Source organism: Eublepharis macularius, chromosome 2, assembly GCF_028583425.1.
Source record: "Eublepharis macularius isolate TG4126 chromosome 2, MPM_Emac_v1.0, whole genome shotgun sequence".
In the NCBI taxonomy this organism is placed as follows: Eukaryota; Metazoa; Chordata; class Lepidosauria; order Squamata; family Eublepharidae; genus Eublepharis; species Eublepharis macularius.
Genome location: NC_072791.1, coordinates 67684756 through 67706326, shown reverse-complemented (window position 1 = coordinate 67706326; position 21571 = coordinate 67684756). Strand labels below are relative to the sequence as shown.

The window sequence follows — 21571 nt, the reverse complement described above, 5'->3', positions numbered from 1 at the left end:
ACTCATCTGTAACTCATCCAATATGGAGGGTTTTTTATATCCCAGCCAAAAGGTTGGTGGGGTATTTGGAGAAGGACATCAGGCTGTAAAGGTACAATGTAGCTTGATCAGATGGGAGGGATGTAGCAAAGGAAGATATCAGGATGTAAAGGTACAATGATACAATGCAGCTTGATTAGAGCAGACATTAGCATCTGTAGTCAGATAAGAAACCTAAGTCTCTCTTCAGGGTGGGCATTCTTCTGAATTTGTGAATGAACTCCATTTCAGCAATCTCACATTGTCATCTCCCTTGAAGTTTCTCTGTTTGAGGACAGCCACTTTTAGGTCAGCAATGGAATGTTCTTCCACTGGTTTTTGAGTGCTGTGATTTCTAATGTCATATTCATGTCCATGTTTTCTTCTGCATAGGGACTGACTTGTTTGTCCAATGTAGAGAGTGGAAGGGCATTGCTGACACTTGATAATATCTATAACATTGGAAGATGAACAAATGAATGAACCTGAGATGGTATAACATGTGTTGTTAGGTCCAGTGAATGTGCTCTCTGAGTAAATATAGAGACAGAGTTGGCATCTTGGTTTACTGCAGACCCTAGTCTCAGAATCCATGTCAGTGATGAGTAGTACATTATTATGAGTAAGCAGTTGTTTAAGGTTAGGAGGTTGTCTGTGGGCAAGAAAAGGTTTTCTTCCCAATGCTTGTGAGAGAAGAATATCATTGTCCAGCACAGGTTGCAAGTCTCTGATGATGCATTGAACTGGTTTGAGCTGAGAGCTATATGTGACCATCAGTGGCATTCTGTTATTGTTTTGTTTGGGCCTGTCTTGTAGCAGGTTATCCCTTGGTATCATTCAGGCTTTGTTGATCTGTTTCCTTACTACATCAGGTGAGTTTGGTAATTCCAAAAATGTCTGTGATAGATTCTGGAGGTGAGAATCTCTGTCACAGGGAATGGAACAGATGCAGCTCTAATGTAGAGCTTGGCTGTAGATGATGGATTTTTTTGGTGTGTTTAGGATGGTGACTGGAGGCATGTAGGTATGCTTACCAATGGTAGGTTTCCAGTATAAGATGGTTCATAAGCATCTGGGATATATGGCTGAGATATATAGGCTCAGGGATTGCCATTCCTACTCTTATGTGAAGAAGGGAGCTCTGACTCTCAAAAGTTCATACTCTGAAAATCTTGTGGTCTCTGAGGAGCTACTGGACTCAAATCTTACTGTTCTACTGCAGATCAACATGACTACCCACCTAAAACTATCGTCCAATATGAATAGTCATATACAAGCATTTTGATTTAACCAGCTGAAATGAATGGGTAACTCACCACATGGTACAGATGGATGGCCTTGCGCATGCTATCCTGGAGCTCCGACACAACATGCTTGCACTGTTCAACACTGATGGAAGAACCTCCTAGGTAGAGGAGAAGACAAGACAATCAATGTAAGTATCCTCTTGCCTTTGTCTATTTACTCCTGAGTCCCTACAGAAAAAGTATCTCAAAGTTACATATTAATTTAAGGGAATGTATTTTCATCTTGTGGCCACTTTCAGGTTATCCCTCCCTCTGGTCACTATGTGAGACACTGTATTATACACACTATCAACCTATCAATTCTGGAAAATGTTCCTTACAGCAAACATTCTTGCTTTACTAATTTTCAACTTTTTCTAGGCAAAAAAGGAAAGGGCCATGGCTCAGTGGTAATCTGCTTTGCATACAGAAGGTCCCAGGTTCAATCCCTGGCATCTTCACTTTAAAGAATCAGGTAGAGCCGCTGGAGAGCTGCTGCCAGTCAGAGTAGACAATACTCCTGTGAACAGACCAATGTTCTGGTCCAGTTAAGGTAGTTTCATGCATTCATGTGAAAGAATGCACTTAACTTGATTTGTCCCAGATAGCTCAGGGGAGGGCTCTATAATTAAACCTCTGCCAAGAGTGAAGTTGTCCTGTTTAAAGCTAAATCAGCAACTCCTAAACCAATTCCCAGGACACGCTGAATACTGTGAGAAATAACCTGATGCTTTTGTAAGACCAAAACACCCATCCACAGAGAAGACTGCCTGTTTATTTCTTCATGGCTGACTGGAAAGGCACAATAACCTTCTGCCACATCTCTGCACCTTGTGTGATGAATAATTCAATCATCCTAAACCAGAGAAACAGTGCCTACTACATCTCTCCAATGAGTCACTGCTCTGGGCTTATTTCTTCCAATCAGGAGTTACATCAGAATAGTAATAAATGCAGAAACAGAGGATGGTCTTCTCTGAGAATAATTCTCATACCTTCATACTCTAAAAGTAATTTTTTGGATGCAAGAGTGACACATGCCCCTACCTTTAATTCAGAAAAAATGGTATGTGCGCTATCAGAAGTTTTGGAAATATTGGCCTGAAATCTCAACTAACCATTAATGAATTGATCCAAGCAGGCCACAAAGCAGTACTATTTTACTTAGGTGAGGTACAATAGGAAGTAGGAGAAAAGTTACTTTAGTTATCAAATGAAATTAGTATTTTTGCTTTGGAGGCATAGTCTAGCAATACATTATTTCCCCACCGCTACGAAAAGCAGAAAATGGGCTGCCATCCCATTAACCCAGTAAAATTTAACATCTGAAGACAAGAGAAGACACGATATGACCAACTTATAGACAGAGACATACAGCTACAATCAAGGCTTTTATTATGTGCTTTTGCATAATGCTTAATTTGAGAAGGCATTGAAAATCCCTGTTACTTATCAAATAGTGTATTGTAGCATGTCTGCATACTTCTGAATTAGCTAAAGAGAGCCCAGATGACGTCTAAACTGAATAACTCATGTTCAATTACGCTATTATATAATTTTGTAATCCACCTTGAGTCTCAAGGAGAGAGGCAGATGATAAATTAAGGAAAATAAAACACAAAGCTAGAAGTCCCAACTAATATTTTAGATCCTTTACATTCATACTTTGTATGTGTGTACTGGTATCCCTTGATTTGGCACCAAGATATGTGCACAGAAATCCATAAACAGGACAGTTGATGAAGTGCTGAAAACACCTGGATGAATGAACTATGAGGCTTGTGAGGCAGTGAAAATGCACCTTCAGACATGAATATCAGATGGGCTGGTACGGTGACAATATTTCACATTCTGCAGCATTTTCCTCCATGAGTCTCAAAGCACTAGACAGGCCAGGGGTATGTGCACATTTGATAAAGGAAAAAGACTGAAAGCAGATGTGTTAAGGTAACTTTGGTACAAAGTTAAATGTAAACCAATAGTAGAGGAAAAGATAAAAGAGCTCAGTTTTTCAGCCTGCACACTATTAATCTGACTGCAACACCTTTTCTTTTAGGTATTGTACCAATGTTATGAAACTGAACAAGCCACCAAAATCTGGCCCTGCAGGCAATTAGAAAACACATCAAAAGCAATCTTTTATGGAGCTGACATTTATCATTAAGTGATGTTGTGAAGTTGTATTAATTATTTAATGGATGTTTTATGAATATGTATTTCATTCATAGTGGCCTTCAGGGTTTAGAGATGGAGAACAATTATTTCTTTAAAAAAAAAGAATTTAAAACACACTAGTGAGTTTTTCTCTTCTTCATTTTCTCATTTTGTATGTTAACGATTTGTGGAAAGGAGAAGGAGCAGGAAGTACACGTTTCATCTTAGCAGGGTTTTAATTAACATCTATCATTAATTAACCCAGGCCAAGCAATCGGCAACCAAAGGAATTATCAGCTTGGTGATACAATCTCCTATATTACTATACCTCCTCCAAATACAGTCAATGTGCATGCCTCTATGCAGGCTTTCAGTCTCACATCTTACCAACACACCTTTCCATCAGAGAAATAGACCCCCAATTTTAATTCTGCAACAGCTTAGAACACCACAGGACAGTGGGAATTTGCTCCTGTATGCTCCAGGCATGCACTATTTTTCCCCTCAACATCAATGTTTACATGGTTTGAATTAAATTTTTAAAAATTGGTCCATGGTACCCTTAATATACATGTGAGTAGTACTATGTTACAGCCTTTAATTCTGGATACTACGGTAAAGTAAAGCAAGCAACTATTCTTGCAGTGTAATCAGCAAAATTTTTCCTTCTTACTGGGATCTTGGTTACCATAAGATCTTGGTTACCATAATATGCAAATACTGAACATGTATATATATGGTGAAGTGGTTAGAGTGTTAGACTAGGACCTGGGAGGCACAGGTTTGAATCCCCTCTCTCCCTGGAAGCTCACTGGATGACCTTGGGCTAGTCACACACTCAGCCTAACCTACCTCATAAAATAGAGAACAGAGAAGAAAGATGTATGCTGCTTTGGGTCCCCATTGGAGAGAAAGCTGGGGTATAAAAATAAATAAGTAAATATTTTATGCTTGTATAGCCCAGATAAACTCTGATCTAATAGCTGGCTACTATTTTCTCTAAACCTGAGCATGTCCAATTGAGCTCCATTAGCTAGAATTCAATGAGGTGGGGAATAAGTGAATAAATAAATGTTTCAGTAATGTCAATCGTCCAGTGGTTGTCACTATACAATTCAGAGTAGCGAGCAGGGAGACACTGCTTGCTGCCACTGACAAATGGAAATTTATACATAAAGTAGCAGAAACAAAAAGACAGCATGAAAAATCAACACTGAAGTCCACACAAATGATTGGCACAAACATTTTCTGTCCCCAGAATATAAACACTGGAAAATTGTTTGCTTCTACTCGTTATTCCTTCCTCTCCTTTCAAACAAGGAAATGAGTGAACAACAGACTTTGCAGGCACCAAAGAACAGAAGACAAACTGAGCTGAAACAGAAGACAGAAAAATGAATGTCAGATTGAAATGTCTCACCATTGAAAGGATGGCTTATGGAACGTGACAGGTGCAGACAAGACGAGACAGGCCAGAAGCTGGACGTAAAGAAATGAGATGGAATTGTGAAGCGATTCACAAAGACAGGAGACAGAAGGGGGAAGATTAGAGATGAGTATCTGTGCACACCTGAGTCCTCTGCTGGGGCTGCCACTGTTGTGGGAGACCTCAGTCTGCTTTGTTCAAGAGGGTAAAACCCATGCTGGGTCTCTGCCACACAGCCAGTGCAGGTGCTGTTGCCTGTACTGTCCTCTGAAAGCTTTGGAGGTAATTCATCTGAAAATGCTTTTGTCTGGGAATTAGTAACTCCTGGCTCAGAATGGACTTCAGTCCTCAATAACGTTTGATTCTCTTTCAAGATCTCTGTACAGGGGTTTGCTGAGCAATCTTTGCCAAGCTCCGAAAGGACAGCTACTTGGTCTTCTGTCTTAGAAGTCCGTACTTCAGGAAAGGATTGCTTCTTTTTACCAGTGCAAGCAGGTGACTGGGGAGACTCTAGCGTTTTTGATTTCGCAGCTGGTGAGAAAGAAGCCAATGTTGGTCTGTCAGGTAATGGTTTGGGGATGTCGAGGATTAAGTGGGCTCGGTTAGAGCCTAACTTGCTGTGAAAGGACTTGGGTGAGCATGTGGCTTGCTGAAGAGCAGGTTTCACTAGGCCATTTTCTTTTACGAGTGGCTTGATCTTCTCTGTGTCTCCTGAAGGATTTAACTGTGTCTTCTCTGGTACCTGCAGGCTGATCTCTCCCTCAATCATAGTTTCTGCAGAATCACCAAGGCATAGATTTTCTCCCACAGATATACTACGGGACATCTTGGCCATGAAGCTTGTAGTAGGGTTCATGTAGGACTTTGGTTTTGTAGTTTTACAGTCTTTGGCTTGCAGTGAGTTGGAGCCATCCATCTTCAACAAAGTTGCAGGCAATATCCGACAGTGATTAGATCTGGAATCCTTCTCACCTACCATTAGGGTCTGAGGACGTTGCCTGGCAGAAAGCATCACCACCCCTGGAACCTTATCTGTGGAAATGGAAGAAATAAATGCACAACACTGGTCTGGAGCAATTTGTGCAGCCAGAATAATTTAACCCTTTTAAAAATAATTTCACCTCAGTTTTTTCTCTTTCTTTTTGAGGGACATTAGGTGAATCATCATTATCATCTACAGCGATGAATTTTAAAGATTCCCACCCCCCATCCTTTTCTTATTCCCTCCCACTACAAAGTGCTGATGCCTAAATTTCTAATTGAAGAACTGGCTAAAAGCAGTGTTGTGTGTTCAGTTCTGTGTGACGAAGTACACTACACATGCAGGTGCATAAGAAAAGGGCATACTGCCTGATATTTTCTGTAATATGTTATCTTTATATTGAAAAAATGCTACAGGGCTCTTATTGCTAGCTTCGTATCCCTTGGGTAAAGGTAAAGGTAGTCCCCTGTGCAAGCATCGAGTCATTACTGACTCATGGGGGGACATCGCATCCCAACGTTTTCTTGGCAGACTTTTTACAGGGTGGTTTACCATTGCTTTCCCCAGTCATCTACACTTTACCTCCAGGAAACTGGGTAATTTTACCAGTCTCAGAAGGATGGAAGTCTGAGTCAACCTTGAGCCAGCTGCCTAAACCCAGCTTCTGCCAGGATCGAACTCAGGTCGTGAGCAGAGCTTGGGCTGCAGTACTGCAGCTCACCACTCTGCACCACGGGGCTCTTAGTATCCTTTGAAATGTTACTAAAAACAGGTGTGGTCCTCTCATTTGCATGTTCCCCTCTTTGCAAAGCACATGACAAAGAGAAAGCAGCCCACAACTGCACATGAATAATCACCCTAGGTTTATAACTGAAAGAAATTCATGGAATAGGAGAAAAGCTAGGCAGAGATTCTACAGAACTTCCAGGAAGATTGGGACCAATATCTCTATTAAAGCTACAGCTAATTTTCAGAGAAAGCAAATGAAACCACCTTCCTACAATCACCAATGAGAAAAAGAGATCCTGTTTCCCAGCTGTAGTCACCCTGTGATATACAAAAAGAGCATATGGCAGGCAAATCCAGTTTTCAAGCTAGCAATTTCATTCTCTTCTCCGAGGCTGGGCAGGTTTCTATTTGGAGCCTACTACACACCATAATACTGATCATTTTCTTACCATTATGAATAAGGTCATGAACTGACTGGGATTTTCTCATCACTGCATCACTATCTGGGAATGGCCCAAGAGGTCTTCCAGGAACACTGTTGATCTCTAAGGCAGATTTTCTCTTTCTGTGCACATAAAGAGACCTAAAGGCATTCACATCATTTTGAACACTGCCACTCTCTGTGGACAGGTGATCCATCAGGTGATCCATCCCATTTTTCAACAAATTAGCAGGAACTTGCTTTGACAAAGCAGGAACTTCAACAGGTTTTTGATCCAGTGCCAGATTAGATGAAGAAAGTGACAATTGTCTATAGAAACAAAGACAGAACAGGATATTCAGGATTGCAATACTGCAGTTAGTTGTGTTTTTTAAAAAGCAAAACAATACTATGTAACTAATCCTTATAATGGAACAAGACCCACTGAACCAGCTCAAGGCCAATATACTGTATCTTCCAGATCCAGCATACAGAAGCATGTTTTCCCCTTGGATAAACAAAATAGGGAGCAGGGGAACAAGGACTAATTATACACAAGACTGCTGTATTTGACAGAAGGATTTGGCAAACATGGGAAGAAGGGAAAAGACAAAAGGGAAGGTTCCAGAAAGGGAGGACACATTTATATTGGAATAAGTTCCTCTACTCATTATGGTACCAGCTTCAGACCCTCACTTTAGCCTACCACGAAATCTTCACACAAGACTATACAATTGTTGAAAGCAGGGAAACCCATTAAAACATGAACCTCCCCTTCTACCTAAAGCAAGATTTATAACAATAACTTAAAGGCTGTAGCAGAGGAAGGTGCACTGAGGCTTACAACAGCCAATTTACACCACTCTTCTCTGTGCTGCTTGCATGAAAAACAGAACAAATGTTCAATAAATCCAAAATGCTCAGTAAATTACATAAAATGATCATCCTTCTTCCAATTACCCCTAGGCTGGCTGCCTGCCAAATCAATACATCAAGCCAAGTTTTAAAAAGAAAACAGCATCAAATTTTTTATGCAGTGTTTGGAGAATAGTCAATAGAATAGGGAACTTTCTTGATGTTAGGAAAACAATACAGCTAATAGGGAAACAAGACTTAATAGGATGCTTTTCACTGTCCATGTTGAATGAAATGCAAAAATAAACAAAGTACATAAATGGCAAAGAATAAATCAGATGACAAAAGAAATTCCTCAGCCTTTTCAAAGTGGTTTTACTTATACAACTGTGAAAATGGTTGGAATACTGAATGTCACCCTGTTCAAACTCAAGCAGTCAGAATAAAGAAGACCTTTGGATAGCCTCCTTGTTTAAATATAGCAAGGTCAGTATAGAAGATCAAGATAGGAGACAACAAAAAGCGGAGACAACAAAAAGTGGAATGGTACCTGAGAGCTGGAGACTGGGACAGAAAGCGAGAAGAAATGCTGTTTTCTGTTCTCTCCTGGATCCTACATGATCCACCTATGAATTCAAGGAAAAAACATGCAAGCTTTAGGCAAGAAAATACAACTTACTAGGAAGGGGAATTTTTTTAAAGCTCACTTTAGCATTGTACACCTTCCTCACAAGTTGAAGTGAGGAAAGCAACACCCTGAAGTCCTACACTTTGTTTTCTGTGCAGGCTGATCCTGTGTATGTTTACTGTACTGCTTCATTCATGCTTAATTCCAAGTAAGTGAGCTGGGGTTGCCTGTGGCCTTTAGTTTATAGCATAAGTACTTCATGGTCACATACTTTCAAAAAATAGTTTTACTTTTTAAGGCTAATGGGGGTTTTGTGCACTACTCTGAAATTTTATAGTCTCCCCTTTGTACCTCTTTTGGGTTTGAACATGCTGTTGTTCTTACTGTAATTTGGCATGGAACCAGCACTAAATTCTAGTAATGGAGGGGGTTAATGTCAGTGCAACATGACTTTGTTGCTCCCCCCTCAGCAACACATATTGCAGCCCAAATTGTTCCCCAAAATTCTACTCCTGGGGAGCAGAGGATGTTAGAGAACAGCATGGGGATGAAGTTGGGGGGTCTGCAGCAGAAGGGAGGATTCCTCCCACCCTATTTCATTAGTGGAAATCTACTGCCGAGCCCAGCCCTTTGTTAATTACTTTTATATTTGTAGGAATTCGAATGTATAGGATTTCAAGTCAATTCAAGCCATTCTATTGAATCTATCAGCAGAAAGTGTCAATGATCACAGGGCTTCCCTTCTTTCCCCATTCCAACTTCCAACTCTGGGAGAGTTGATTCCCGTGGTTGCAGGAGTCACATGGGACAGGGGCTGCAGTGACAAGGGAGAAAGGGGCAAAATTATTCTTCCTGCCTTTTCCATTAGCAGAACTATGACAAGATGAGACTGGAGGGAGTGATTTTGCTCCCTTTCCCTTTGTGATTGCAGCCCATTGACCCACATAGTTCCTGTGACTCTGGGAATCAGCTCTACTGGGGTCAGAAGGGGCTGCTGGGGGGAAGGGGAAGCAAGGAAGATCTGTGATCTTTGTGCAAACAGATCACTGGATCCAGCCCATTATTCTTTTACTGGTTTGATGGTCTTGTGTGATGTATTATGTAATTTTCTAAGCCATCTCTCTTAATAAAATCAATAAATGCTAGCCCTTATATACATTTAATACATAAAAAAACCATTAAAGACATACAGAGGCTGCATCAAGGTATTATTTCAAGCTGCAAACAAAATGGAAGGGAGGTCTCTGAAAACCAAAGAACAAACCAGGGAGTGCAGTTCTATGAGACCGAACAGAATAAAGCTAACAGTAATGTAATTTTTAATATATAATATTAATATTTTTTTATTTTTGCGTTTTTTAAATTGCAAAGTGCAAGGTGCAAAAGGTGCAATCTTGTACTAAATCTAGTAACTATGAACTCTTTATAACCATTCAATTGGTACCCCAAGTAACACTTTCATTTAACCAATGCTTCCAAAACCAGGTACGTATCACAGTTCATATTTTCAAAGTCCTTTTGTAATTCTTTCTTATTCTCTTATGCAGGCACAACCATCAGTGGAGAACGCAAGCGGCATCTGACGGGGAGCAATGATCCGGGAGAGTTGGCAACGGGTGTGCTACCAACTAATACATCCTGTTTTGCATAAGCCACATTTAAAGAGCCTACAGAGTATAAATATATTTACAGGAACAGCAATATTAAATATAAATAGACAATAAATATCATAAATATGTACATAGTCTTATAAATATCCAATAAATATTTTTTAAAAAACTTACATCTCCATATGCATGTCATTCCATGCATTGGTGATCATTCCAGTATATTCTTTACTGATATCAGGTCAAATGGGATTAATATACAGATGGTAATTGTTTCACAAGAAAAAGAGGCTTGAAGCGATATACCCAAAAACACATAACTAATCTTAAAGGGACATATTCCATTATTATAAAAATGCAGCAAAATCAATCTCTTGGTTAAGGCCCCTAGAGGCCAAACTGTCAAGTATAAAGATCCACTGTGCTTCACGTTGTAACAATAATTTCTGCATACGCATATGTCGATTTGGATCTAAGACTTGTAAAACAGAATCTGAGCTCACATTCCTGTTGATGATGTTTACAGAAGTGTTGTACAAGTGGGGCTTCACTGACATGATTCCTGATTTTAGAGAGATGTTCTTGAATCCTGATTTTTATAGGGTGTGAGGTGCTTCCTATACATAAAAGGCCACAAAAACATTCTATTACCTACACAACACAAGATGTAGCACATGTGGAGAAGTCCTTAGAAAATAAAGACCTGCCTGTTTTAGGGTGTTTGATGGTCTCAGTTTTGACAGACAATGCACACACACTGCAATGACTACAGGAAAAATGTCCCTGTGGTAGTTTCTGCTGAGTTCTATTTTCTTTCAAATCCGAATGAATCAATATATCTTTTAGACTATTAGTTCTTCTGTACCCTATAGTAGGAAGAGTTTCACAACCAGGTGTACTCTGGATAATATGCCAATTCTGCTTAATAATCCTAGAGATTTGAAGAGCCAAGGAAGTGAAATCAATGGACCATTTAATATTTTCACTTGGCATCTTGTTTTTTGGGGACAATAACGAGTTTCTTAGCTTTGTCAATTACTCTAAGGGGCATAGCCCCTAGAAATGAAAACCTCCCCCATTCTATCCCTGTGGAAGTCTATCTCCATGGATGAATTACGTTTGATTTGCAGAAATTGTCCAAACAGGATGTTGTTCTTTAAATTCCCCGAGTGGAGCAACGTATAATGCAGGTAAGCCCATCTGTCTGTACTTTTTCTGAAAGGTCTTACCCCCAGTTTGTGTTCAGATAATTTGTATACAACCACATCTAGAAAATTAACACAGTGAGTGTGAGCCTGCCAAGTCAATTTTATATTACTGTCAACAGTGTTCATCCACTTTCCTAAATCATTTGCATAGTCCAGCCCCATTATTATAATGAACACATCATCAATGTATCTTTTGAAAGTAAGAATCTGTTCAAAGAAAGGGTTAACAGCAGGGTTCAAAAAGAATTTTTCCTCCAGGTTGACCATATAAAGATTTGCAATGCTGGGTGCCGCTGGGCACTCCATGGCCACACCTTGGTAAAAAAAATTGGCTGAGGAACCTAAAATAATTTCTTTCCAAAATTATATGCAGCAGGTTGAGTAATAATGGGGTGGGAGGGGGTTGTTCTGGTTGTGAGAAGAGCGTGTGTTCAATGACACATTTCACTTCCTCATGAAGAATGGATTTGTAGAGAGCCTCCATGTCCATAGTCATGAGGCAAGCTTTGGTAGGGAGGTATAATTCCTCAATAGATTTTATAAAGGACATAGTGTCCTTGATGTAAGTTTTCGTGCCCTGTATACTGGAATGATCACCAATGCATGGAATGAATTGATTCTATATGGAGATGTAAGTTTTAAAAAAATATTTATAGGATATTTATAAGACTATGGACATATGATATTTATTGTCTATTTATTGTATAGTTATTATTGTTAGTTCTGTAAATATTTTTATACTCTGTAGGCTCTTTGAATGTGGCTTATGAAGAAGCTTTGCAAAACAGGATGTATTAGTTGCTAACGCACCAGTTGCCAACTTTCCCAGATCACTGCTTCCCATCGGACACAGCTTGTGTTCTCCACCAACAGTTGTCTGCCTGCATAAGAGAATAAGAAAAAAGAATTACAAAAGGACTTTTTTGATATGAACTATGATACTTACCTGGTTTGGGAAGCATTGGTTGAAAGAAAGTGTGTTACTTGGGGTACCAACTGAATGGTTATAAAGAGTTCATAGTTACTAGATTTAGTATAAGATTGCACCTTTTGCACCTTACACGTTACAATTTAAAAAACAAAAAAATAAAAAATGATATTAATATTATATATTAAAAATTACATTACCGTTAGCTTTATTTTGTTAGGTCTCATAGGACTGCGGTCCCTGGTTTGTTCTTTGATTACTTCAAGCTGACCTGTGTGCAAGCCTAGTTTGTTTCCAGGATTAAATTAAGGTTTAGAATCTCAGTATGTGTGGAGGGGTAAGAACTCCAGTTGATGGGCCTATCTATATTTGCACATCACAGGAAACCAGAATTACTTTCTAATGGGGATTTCCTAGACAAGAGGTGTGGAGGGAGGGCATACAAACAGATCAAGTTGAAGCATGTGTCAGTTTAAAGAGTATGAAGACAGCCTAAGAAAAAAATAAAACTCAGTTCAGCTGTTGCCCCCTACCCTTAGAGCCGAAGAAGAACCACCCACTTTCCCCATTTGTTGGCCCAGAATGCCTATAACCTCCAGCCACATTCCTGTTCTTCAGAGATTTCTGTGCCCAATTCTTCCACTAGGAGGCCATCACACTGCCATTTAATTCCCAGCACAAACATGTGGGTCAAGGCCATAATGTGTTTCTCCATGTCAGTAAAAGGAAAAAAAACATTTTGGCAAGCCCATCAGAACTTATTTTACACAGGCTCCATTCTCTCCATTCCTTGGATTGCAGGTAGAGCCATCCACCTCACTTCTCAGTAACTTCATTAATCCCACTGAAAGTATTTAGTTCCACAGTTGCCAAGTGAGAGCCACAAATGGTCTACATAGATTTATAGGAATGTGTTATGAAACATCAGAGACAGCATTCTTCTACTGTTTTCAAATGTACCCTTTTCACCATTACTGGCCAGAGTCTCAAAATGTTGCTTGAGGAACTTCTCCTGATCTGGAGTTCTAGGAACTTCTCCTCCCAACTGTCCAATGCCCACATCTTCCTCTTCATCTTCTCCTTCTCCCTGTTCATCCAAGTCTGAGGTACCGTCAACGCTGAGAGGTTCTGTACTCTCAGAATCTGAGGTAGAAAATGCCACGTTAAAAACATGAAAACTTATGCTGACAAAAGTAATGCTTCTATCTTGGTTTGGTTTGATATCCATGATATGGTCCTCAGGCTAGAAGCAAATAATAAAAACAGCTTTAAAACAGTTCCGCAGTTAAATGCTTGGGTAAAAACAAATGTCTTGGCCTGGTGCCTGAAGGACAGAAAACATCATTCAGTGAGGTCATACAGAATTTGGCAGCTGTGCTGTTAAGATGTTGATGACAGTTCTCTGTTTGAATAAGCCTATAGAAGTAGCCATCTCTCCCCTAAGGCCAATACCTAGATTCTGTGGATAGGTGTCTTAGGGAGAACAAACTGAAGCCAAATCCAGATAAGAAGAGGTGGTGCTGGCTGGCAATGCTGATGTGGGGACTGGGCTACCCACTTTTGATGGGGGAGTCTGTCAGTAAAAAAAAACTTAGCTAAAGGCTTAGGAGTAAGTACATTCAACTCTAGTTAGAAAAAGCAAGTAAGCCTCCCCAATTTTATCTAACACAGAAATTATCTCCTTTTCAACCCAGATGACCTGATCCATGCTACAGTAACTTTGAGGCTAGAGTACTGTACCATACTATGAATGGCTCGTCACAAACACTGCAATCTAGCTATTGGAGTGGATCCAACCATTGTTCAAAGTAGCCTTCCTTCAGCCTAAGGAGCCTTCCTTTAACTTAAGTGGTTCTTTCTCCAACAGAAGGGCCATTTAGGTTGGAGGAAGGTTCAAAACTTGATCCAAAAGGAAAGGTAGTGTATAAATATTTTAATAAATAACTGTCCCTCAGTGGAATGATAGGATCTGCTCAATTATCTGGAGCTAGCTGTTTTGGTAGATGTACCCATTTTGAAGTAATCTATATTAGTTGCCCATTTGTTTCCAGGTTCAATACAATGTTCCAGTTTTCATATTTAAAGCCCTTCCTTGTAAGAACCTGTGTAGAAACTCTGGTCTTCCATCTTTTACTGCCACTGCCCGGTCTTATGCCTTTACACTACAGGTGTCCATTTATATACAATGGTCTCCTGAGAGAAAGGTGTATCTACTGCAAGGTGTTTCAGGAGATTGTGTATATCTGGGAAGTATAGTACAGCATCTGAGGATGGTTTGTGGCACTGAAAGAGAACTTTTTCTGTCTCTCTGTTTTTATTGTTTCAAGGCGTTGTTTTGTTTATAAGTTTTGAATTCTGTTGTCAGTTGCTTTGCCTCTCACAGGGGAAAAAATGTTTTAAATAAATACTGTTTGAATCATTCACCTTCATTTGGACTTGATAGTCGGCTGCTGCTGTAGTCCACAGAGCAGGCACTGTCAGGGCTGTGTTTATCTGGACATCCACTACTGTTGTAGCCTCTACCTAGCTTCCCATGGGGGAGTGCCTTTACCTGGAAGTCACTGCGAGAGAAAGGCAGGAATACAGAATTTGAATAGGTGTTTGCCTTGTACTTTTAAAATTTAAAAAATTCAACTCTTACAGAACTTACACGTGATAATAATCTTATGATCATGACAAGAGATGAGTTTTTTCAAGCCTTATTAAATCACCATTTATATAAAGTTATTTTGCACTTCATAGAGCTTCGGCAGTGATATTTGGACTATTCCTTCCGCTCTGAATGATATAAATTTGCCCAACACCAAGCAAGACCATTGCTATCTAGTCAGTATTCAAAGGCCAATGCTATCTAAACCTTTCCAACATTGCAGGAGAACATTCAAGTGAGCTGATGAATATACAGTCTTTATATAGCTCTCTCACAGATAAATGGTATTCTAAATCAGACCTCAAGAGTAATATTTGTACCAAGCCTGAGGTTTAAATTATTACCTAGATACATACCGTTTGGTAGCACTTTATACAGAAAACTCAAGCCAATTGCTGGACACACATTAATTTGCACAAAATGGAAGGTCACACAGCACATCACATGACAACAACCTGAGTCCACTCTCACTGAAACGGTGTGTTTTTCCAAGTGCAGCTAATGGTTTCTTGCAGCCTCACAACTGTAAACAAAAATGTTTGGTTCTATCCAATACTTGGGAGAAGTTTGAACCCTACTCATTATAGCTGAACTCAAGCACTACAGCTAGTAATGGTGGGTATATTTACCTTTACTGATGTTCCAACAGCTTAAAAGTTCTGTGCCGACTGTGCTTCTGAACACCAACCAAAAATGCTCCCTGCCCCCATTTTCTATCTTCTCTATCACAGGGTTTATGCGGAGTGGGAAGACAATTAATGGTTCTGACTGCAAATCTCTTCAATGAAAACAACTCACATAGTTGCATCTAGAGGTCACAGACATAACAGTATATACATTGTAGAGGGGAATTAAATAAAACATCCACAGTGAAGTTTTGCTCAGATGAGGAAAAATAGGGAAAGGAGCATTAAACTGTGTGAGGCTGAGATAGAATCATAGAATCATCGAGTTGGAAGGGGCCATACAGACCATCTAGACCAACCCCCTGCCCAGTGCAGGATCAGCCTAAAGCATCTCTGACAAGTATTCATCCAGCCTCTTCTTGAAAACTGCCAGTGAAGGGGAGCTCACCACCTCCCTAGGCAGCTGATTCCACTTTTGAACTACTCTGACCGTGAAGAAGTTTTTCCTAATATCCAGCCGGTACCTTTGTGCATGTAGTTTTAGCCCATTGCTTCGCGTCCTACCCTCTGCTGCCAACTGGAACAGCTCTTTGCCCTCCTCCAAATGATGGCCTTTCAAATATTTAAAGAGAGCAATCATGTCCCCCCTCAACCTCCTCTTCTCCAAACGAAACATTCCCAAGGCCCTCAGCCTTTCCTCGTAGGGCTCAGTCTCCAGACCCCTGATCATTCTTGTCGCTCTCCTCTGCACCCTCTCGATTTTGTCCACATCCTCTTTGGAGTGAGGCCTCCAGAACTGCACACAATACTCCAGGTGCAGCCTGACCATGGCAGTATAGAGAGGGGCTATGACCTCCTGCGATTTCGACGCTATGGCCCCTTTGATACAACCCAGGATTGAATTAGCCTTTTTTGCCACCGCATCACACTGACTGCTCATATTCAGTTTACAGTCCACTCTTACCCCAAGATCCCTTTCACATATACTACTGCCCAGAAGTGTATCCCTCATCCAGTATTTGTGCTTCCCATTTTTGTGGCCCAGATGTAATACTGTGCACTTGTCTTTGTTGAATTGCATCCTATTCACAGCTGCCCACTTCTCCAGAGTATTCAGGTCTTGTTGAATTTTAATTCTATCTTCTTGGGTGTTTGCTACCGCTCCCAATTTGGTATCATCAGCAAATTTAATGAGCAGCCCTTCCACTCCTTCATCCAAATCATTGATAAAAATAATGAAAGGTACCGGGCCCAAAACCAAGCCCTGCAGCACCCCCACTGGACACCTCCCTCCAATCGAACGAACCTGGAGAACTTCATCAGGAGAGCTTTAAACTGATGCCGCAAGGGGCAGGGGACGATCGACATGGCGACTTCAATGATGAAGTGAACACAGTGGGGACCCACCTGGGTAGGAAAGGTCAAACAAAGGTACAAGGCTACAAGTGTCTATATACCAATGCCCAAAGTATGGGCAATAAGAAAGAAGAGCTTGAGCTTCTATTGCAAACAGAGGGCTATGATATAGTAGGAATTACTGAGACTTGGTGGGATGATTCCCATGACTGGAATGTGCTAGTGGATGGGTATGAGTTGTTCAAGAAAAACCGGAAGTGTAGAAGAGGAGGTGGAGTGGCGTTGTATGTGAGGAGAGGGCTTGATTGTCAAGAAGTTATGCAGAATGGGGCGGACAGCCCGGTGGAAAGTATATGGGTAGAAATAAGGGGAGGAAGGACAAAGGGTATTATTGTTGGAGTCTGCTACAGACCATCTGACCAGCGAGAAGAAATGGATGCTGCCCTCTTTGAACAGATTGGCAGAGTATCCAGACATCAGAACCTTGTAATTATGGGTGACTTCAACTTCCCCGATGTGTGCTGGGAGACAGGCTCAGCAAAGCGTCATGAATCACGCAATTTCCTGACCTGCCTGGCCAATAACTTCCTTTTTCAAAAGGTGGAGGAAGCTACAAGGGGTTCGGCCATACTAGACTTGATATTAACTAACAGGGAAGAATTGGTAGATGAGATGAAGGTGGTAGGGACCTTAGGGGGAAGTGACCATGTCCTTCTTGAATTCCAGTTGCAAGGAAGTTCATAGCCAGACTCGTAGGTTAGATTTTCGTAGGGCCAACTTCGATGAACTCAGAGGCTTGATGAGAGTCATTCCGTTGGGGAGTGTGCTGGAAGGGAAAGGAGCGAGTGAAGGGTGGGCCATTCTCAAACACGAGCTTTTGCAAGCTCAGGCCCTCACTATCCCAGCAAGACGGAAACATGGTAAGGGCTCCAAGAAACCGATGTGGATGCACAGAGAGCTCCAGAATAAGCTAAGGGAGAAAAAGGAAATGTTCAAGAAATGGAGAGAAGGACAGACCTCTAAAGAGGAGTATATGAGGGTTACTAGGTACTGCAGATCAGCCATCAGAGAGGCCAAAGCTCAGTACAAGCTGGGTCTGGCCAGGAGGGCTCGCTACAATAAGAAAAACTTCTCCAGATATGTGAGAAGCAAACGCAAGGTAAAAGAGGCAATTGGGCCGCTGTTGGGAGTAGATGGAGAAACTCTGATGCAGGACAGAGAAAAAGCAGACAGGATTAATGACTTTTTTGCCTCTGTTTTCTCCCTGAAGAACTCAGGCACATCTAGAGATAGTAGAAAATGTGGCAGGACACCTGAGTGCCTAATTGACATTGACAGAGAGGTAGTGGAGAGGCATCTGGCTGCACTGGATGAATACAAATCCCCTGGGCCGGATGGGGTGCACCCAAGAGTGCTGAAAGAACTTTCCAGAGAACTTGCAGAACCCCTGTCCATCATCTTCAAGGCCTCCTGGAGGACTGGGGATGTGCCACAAGATTGGAGAAGAGCGAATGTTATCCCAATCTTTAAGAAAGGGAGGAAGGATGACCCGGGAAACTACAGGCCGGTCAGTCTGACTTCTGTTGCTGGGAAGATATTAGAGCAGATTTTAAAGGGATCAATCTGTAAGCATCTGAAGGACCGCTCAGTGATCCGGGGAAGTCAGCATGGTTTTGTTCCTAATAAATCTTGCCAGACCAACCTGGTTTCCTTCTTTGATCGAGTGACCAGCTTAATGGATCGGGGGAACTCTGTTGACGTGATTTATCTGGATTTCAGTAAAGCTTTTGATAAGGTTCCCCATGACATTCTGATGGGCAAACTGGAAGACTGTGGAGTAGACTATAGGACAGTTCGGTAGATAGAGAACTGGTTGGAGGACTGCACTCAAAGAGTGGTGGTCAACAGCATTTCATCAGATTGGAGGGAGGTGTCCAGTGGGGTGCCGCAGGGCTCGGTTTTGAGCCCGGTACTTTTCAATATTTTTATCAATGATTTGGATGAAGGAGTGGAAGGGCTGCTCATTAAATTTGCTGATGATACCAAATTGGGAGCGGTAGCAAACACCCAAGAAGATAGAATTAAAATTCAACAAGACCTGAATACTCTGGAGAAGTGGGCAGCTGTGAATAGGATGCAATTCAACAAAGACAAGTGCACAGTATTACATCTGGGCCACAAAAATGGGAAGCACAAATACTGGATGAGGGATACACTTCTGGGCAGTAGTATATGTGAAAGGGATCTTGGGGTAAGAGTGGACTGTAAACTGAATATGAGCAGTCAGTGTGATGCGGTGGCAAAAAAGGCTAATTCAATCCTGGGTTGTATCAAAGGGGCCATAGCATCGAAATCGCAGGAGGTCATAGCCCCTCTCTATACTGCCATGGTCAGGCCACACCTGGAGTATTGTGTGCAGTTCTGGAGGCCTCACTTCAAAAAGGATGTGGACAAAATCGAGAGGGTGCAGAGGAGAGTGACAAGAATGATCAGGGGTCTGGAGACTGAGCCCTACGAGGAAAGGCTGAGGGCCTTGGGAATGTTTCGTTTGGAGAAGAGGAGGTTGAGGGGGGACATGATTGCTCTCTTTAAATATTTGAAAGGCTGTCATTTGGAGGAGGGCAAAGAGCTGTTCCAGTTGGCAGCAGAGGGTAGGACGCGAAGCAATGGGCTAAAACTACATGCACAAAGGTACCGGCTGGATATTAGGAAAAACTTTTTCACGGTCAGAGTAGTTCAAAAGTGGAATCAGCTGCCTAGGGAGGTGGTGAGCTCCCCTTCACTGGCAGTTTTCAAGAAGAGGCTGGATGAATACTTGTCAGAGATGCTTTAGGCTGATCCTGCACTGGGCAGGGGGTTGGACTAGATGGTCTGTATGGCCCCTTCCAACTTTATGATTCTATGATTCTATGATCTGATGAAATGCCGTTGACCACCACTCTTTGAGTGCGGTCCTCCAACCAGTTCCCTATCCACCGAACTGTCCTATAGTCCACTCCACAGTCTTCCAGTTTGCCCATCAGAATGTCTAGTCCAACCCCCTGCCCAGATAGACAAAGACAGGAGAAGGGGATCTAGTTTCCCTTATTTCTACAATACCTCTTTCACCACATCATTTCTCTAAGTCATGATGAAACAGGGTTGGACTTACAGGTAAACTGTTGTTTACTGAGGTCTTCTATGCAGGCGCCCATGGGACTGCATATGTGCAGGCCTGCCAATCAGTAAGTTCTGTAGTTAAAGTTTCCTCTAGGGGGCATCCACCCCTTCCCAGAGCACAGATGCAGACTGTTTCCCACCAAAACAGCATACTCTCTGGGATAAGCAATGTCCCCCACCCTCAGTTTCTCCTTAGCTGCCAGACTCTCCAGGTAAGTAGTGAAAAGGACACAGCAAGGTAGGAGGGAGGGTACGTGTGCCTGCACAGAAGACCTCAATGAACAACAGTTACAGGTAACTGCAAGCCTGTTTTCATTTTCGGCCTTCTGTGCAGTCCCACATGGGAGATTAACAAGCCATTTACCGATGGAGGAGGGGTACACTCTTTATGAAATCAGTATTTGCAGGACTGCTTGACCCACAGCTGCTTCCCTCCTGTTATTTATGTCTAGGAAGTAATGCCTGATGAAAGTATCAACTGATGTTCATGTTGTGGCTCTACAGATATCTTGTAGAGGAGCACCTTTAAGCAGAGCAGCTGAAGATGCCTGTGATGCCTGGTAGAATAGGTATGGACTTCCAGCGGAAGTCAGTTTGTTCATAGCACATCCTAATAGCCTAAACTACCCATCTGGCAATGGTTTAGGTGGGCTTTCCCCTCTATTTGGGCCCGCATACCAAACAAAGGTTGGACATCTGACCTGAATGCTGCCATACAGTTTAGATAAAAGAGTATAGCCATCCTTACCTCCAAAGTATGGAGTGTCCTCTCCACCTCAGATGTTGGAGAAGGGAAAAATACAAGTAATAGTAACTCCTGTGATGAATGCCACTTTAATTGAAAGGATTCTTAAGGACAAGTGGCTAGGGGTTCAAATGGCTTAGCCATCAGTCTTGCCAGTACCAGCTTCAATGACCCAATAAAGTACAATTCGGGTCACTGGAGGAAGCATGTTCTAAAGACCCTTCAGAAACAGTTTAGATATGTGAGAAAACTGTCTTTTTGTCCATGGGAAAGTGGAATGCTGATATTGCAGCTGGATATACCTTAATAGAAGAGAAAGAAAGCCCAGCACGTTCTAGATTCAATAGATATTCCAGAACAGAGGCCAAAGGGCACACAAAAGGATCGTATATCCCATATCAACAGGGATTCTACACAGAGGGTCCTTGAAGTAATGCCTCTCTGCTTGTTTATGTAGAACATGGCCATACAGATGTCCATAAGTATTTGGACATGTTTGCTTTGCATGATATCTGCGAAGGAGATAAGCACGTAATGAACTGCTCCCATTTCTTCAAAAGCACTGATTTGTAAACTTCTCTCACCCTTCAGCCAAGTGCCATGGGTTGTGAAATGGTCACAGTGTGGTCCCAACCCTCCACTGAATTATCTCTGGTAACTGTGGCTTTGATTTTTGGAGAACCGAACTGGACCCTTCTAAGTAGATGGGGCTCGGATAACCACCAGTGACTTCACAAGCGCTCTGGAAATATACTACTTTTTATTCTGTTCATGGACTGTGGGATTATGGACT

The 21571-nt window shown here is 41.6% G+C and overlaps 1 protein-coding gene across 4 annotated transcripts in view; it reads right to left on the bottom strand.

Moving 5' to 3' along the window:
- MAPKBP1 (mitogen-activated protein kinase binding protein 1) overlaps nucleotides 1-21571 on the bottom strand; it is a 162294-nt gene that overhangs the window by 2263 nt on the left and 138460 nt on the right. The window contains exons 25-30 of one of the 4 annotated variants that reach the window (XM_054970917.1): nucleotides 14667-14803; nucleotides 13203-13385; nucleotides 8422-8497; nucleotides 7045-7346; nucleotides 4879-5916; nucleotides 1335-1423 (exon numbers count right to left, since the gene is read on the bottom strand). In XM_054970917.1, coding sequence (XP_054826892.1) covers nucleotides 1335-1423; nucleotides 4879-5916; nucleotides 7045-7346; nucleotides 8422-8497; nucleotides 13203-13385; nucleotides 14667-14803 — 1825 coding nt within the window. The remainder of the gene's footprint in view (nucleotides 1-1334; nucleotides 1424-4878; nucleotides 5917-7044; nucleotides 7347-8421; nucleotides 8498-13202; nucleotides 13386-14666; nucleotides 14804-21571) is intronic. The other 3 variants (XM_054970918.1, XM_054970919.1, XM_054970920.1) reach the window with 3 other exon arrangements.